General features: G+C 47.7%; 1 protein-coding gene across 1 annotated transcript in view; it reads left to right on the top strand.

Moving 5' to 3' along the window:
- The first annotated feature begins 1,459 nt into the window (after positions 1 to 1,459).
- USP3 (ubiquitin specific peptidase 3) overlaps positions 1,460 to 2,458 on the top strand; it is a 44,023-nt gene continuing 43,024 nt past the window's right edge. Inside the window, exons 1-2 of the mRNA XM_085303650.1 lie at positions 1,460 to 1,706; positions 1,781 to 1,933. Of these exons, the coding sequence (XP_085159776.1) occupies positions 1,460 to 1,706; positions 1,781 to 1,933 (400 nt within the window). The remainder of the gene's footprint in view (positions 1,707 to 1,780; positions 1,934 to 2,458) is intronic.

The raw sequence follows: 2,458 nt of genomic DNA, 5'->3' as shown, positions 1-2,458 counted from the left end.
AGATGCTTGCAGAATTGGATACTGGTTATCTTTCAATAAGCAAATAGTTGCATTACAAATATATTTGTTCCTCTTCAGAAACATCCTTAAATGCAACTTTATACATGCAGTACCTGCTGTGTACCGTGGCTTTCTTACAGACGGAAACATCCTTACTTCAATATTTATCTTGGCAATTAATGCAAAAGAAAAAAAAAAGGTTACCACCTTTGCTATAGGCATTACAAATGAAATGGAGACACATGCAAATATTTGGGCAAAGTTACACTGTTTAAAGTGCTTTCCTGAATGGCTGTCAACATGCAAATGAAAGGAGGAATTAAACGCCATTTATTCTTTTGCATAGGAACAAGGTGTCACAATGTGTATGGATTTTAGCTCTTAAGTGTGAAACATCCGGGAGGAAGATGAAGGACCTGATTTTGGTAAGCTGACACCTTTTTATTTAGTAGTTCCTCACAGCTAAATGCTGTCTGARGTAGTTATGACTTTGGTGTCTTTCATTCCAAGAATTGCTGTGCTTAGCAGAGCTTTGTAGTCCCTACCAGTCTCCCTGCAATTCCAAATGCCTTGTGTTCTTTTGTTATGGAGATCTAAATACCTCCACAGCAGGGAARAAGGGAGATTTGCCTTTGCGCATCATATTGCAACCTGAGTAGTCGCATGTTAAAATAAAGGTCATAGATGATGATCAAAGGGCTTTTAAATTAACCAAGGACATGTTTTTTTCTCTGTAAAGTTTGCAGTCTTCTGAAATAGGAAATCTTAGAGAAAGGAGAACATAAATCCTTATATCTGAAAACATTTTTGTGGCTATCTTCCATGGTTCCCTATGCCCATTACAGTTTTGCTGCCATGGATCATGCCTGTTCATCTTCTCTGGAACCCTCCTTTTCAGAAATAGTAGCACTCTTTCACCTACTCAACCTATTTTTCCATTAAATCCACCGGCTTCCTAGGGAAACAAGATGAAATATGCAGTCACAGCCTAGTCCTCTCAACTTGACTCCTACCTTGTGTTTTAGCAGGACAAAAGAAAGGTGACTTGGAAATACTGTTCCCTTTCCCCAGACAAAGGAAGGGAAAAAWTTTCTGCTTGGATTACACAACATGACCAGTTCTGCTGTCATTAATGTTAATATTATGGCTGCCCTAATCCACCGATCATGATATGGATGGTTCCAGTTTGGCACAGGCCTGCCTAAGAGTGCATTCCTTGTTGAGTCTTCTACTGTGGCACAACTACTGCAATACAGGGCACTAGGTGTCTAAGAAGGAACCTGCAAAAACCGAAGTCCCCCCGAAGGAAACGCTTTCTGTTGTCAGAGAAGTCCTGTCAACCATATCAGCCCATCAGCAGAGCTGTGCTACAGGCAGCTGTTGGCAGCAACAAGGAACAGCAGCCTGTGGTTTTCTCGGACACTGGCTCTTCCGTGCCGCTCAGAAGAGAAATGTAAATATGCTAAGATTATCTTCTCTCCAGTTACCCGTGGGCTTGATACACGGTGTCACGGTGGTACGTGCTGCAGCTGCGATCTTGCTGCTTCCAGGAGCCACTTTCCATCTTCAGAGAAGACGAAGACGCGGCAAGGCCAGCGCCCGAGAGAAGGGAGACATCCAGCGGGCAAAACGTGTGAGCATGAGTTTCCGAGGAAGTGCAAGCGTGCACGTGTCGTACAARACACCAAAAATATATCAGCCACGCTGTAAAAAGGCATTATGTATAGCCAAAGTCATATTACAGTGAGGTTTCAACTGATAATTAAAAACGCAACTGTAGGTAAACCTGGCCTCTTCCTGACCCTCGGGAGGGGCAGGAAAGGAGGCTCTGTCAGCACCTCGCGCTTACAGCAGCTCTTCGAAAGCCTCGCAACCCTGCTGCTGTCAGTACGCTGGTGCTGTGGCCGCCCACCCGGGCGAGGCGGTAATCCCGGTACGGCATACAGCAGCCCCGCGCCCCCCGGGCGGGCCCCGAGCGGGCTTGCGGGCCCCGAGCGGGCTTGCGGGCGGAAGGAGCCGGTTTCCCCTTCCAGAGCGTTAACTGAAAGGGGGAAAAAAAGGGCAAAAAAAAAAAAAAAATACTGGGAGTGGTGAAGTGAAAGTCGATCATTATAAACGTGTTTATTTAATCCTTGTTGATCAGTTCCTTACTCCTGAAAGACCGAACGTACTGGTAACATAACCCCCGCAGTGAGGTCAGAACGGACTATTTTGGTTAAACTCTAGTTGCAAAATACCGCTGAGCGAGGGCCAAGACGTGCTGCTACGCAGAGGGGGAATTATAAATAAAGAGCGAGCAAGGGGGGTTTCCCGCTCGCGGCAATTCCACCCGCCGGCTGCGTGGAGAAGGCGCGCGCGAGCCGCCCCCAACCGCCGCGCCGCGCGGCTCCGCTCCGCTCCGCGGCGAGGCCGCCGGCAACGCCCGGCGCGCGGACCCCCGACCCGCGCGGACGGGAAG

The sequence above is a fragment of the Rhea americana genome, unplaced genomic scaffold (genome assembly GCF_003343005.1).
Source record: "Rhea americana isolate MKP2758 unplaced genomic scaffold, rheAme1 scaffold_2, whole genome shotgun sequence".
NCBI lineage: Eukaryota > Metazoa > Chordata > Aves > Rheiformes > Rheidae > Rhea > Rhea americana.
The sequence above is the reverse complement of the archived record's forward strand: the minus strand, read 5'-3'. Positions and strand labels throughout refer to the sequence as shown.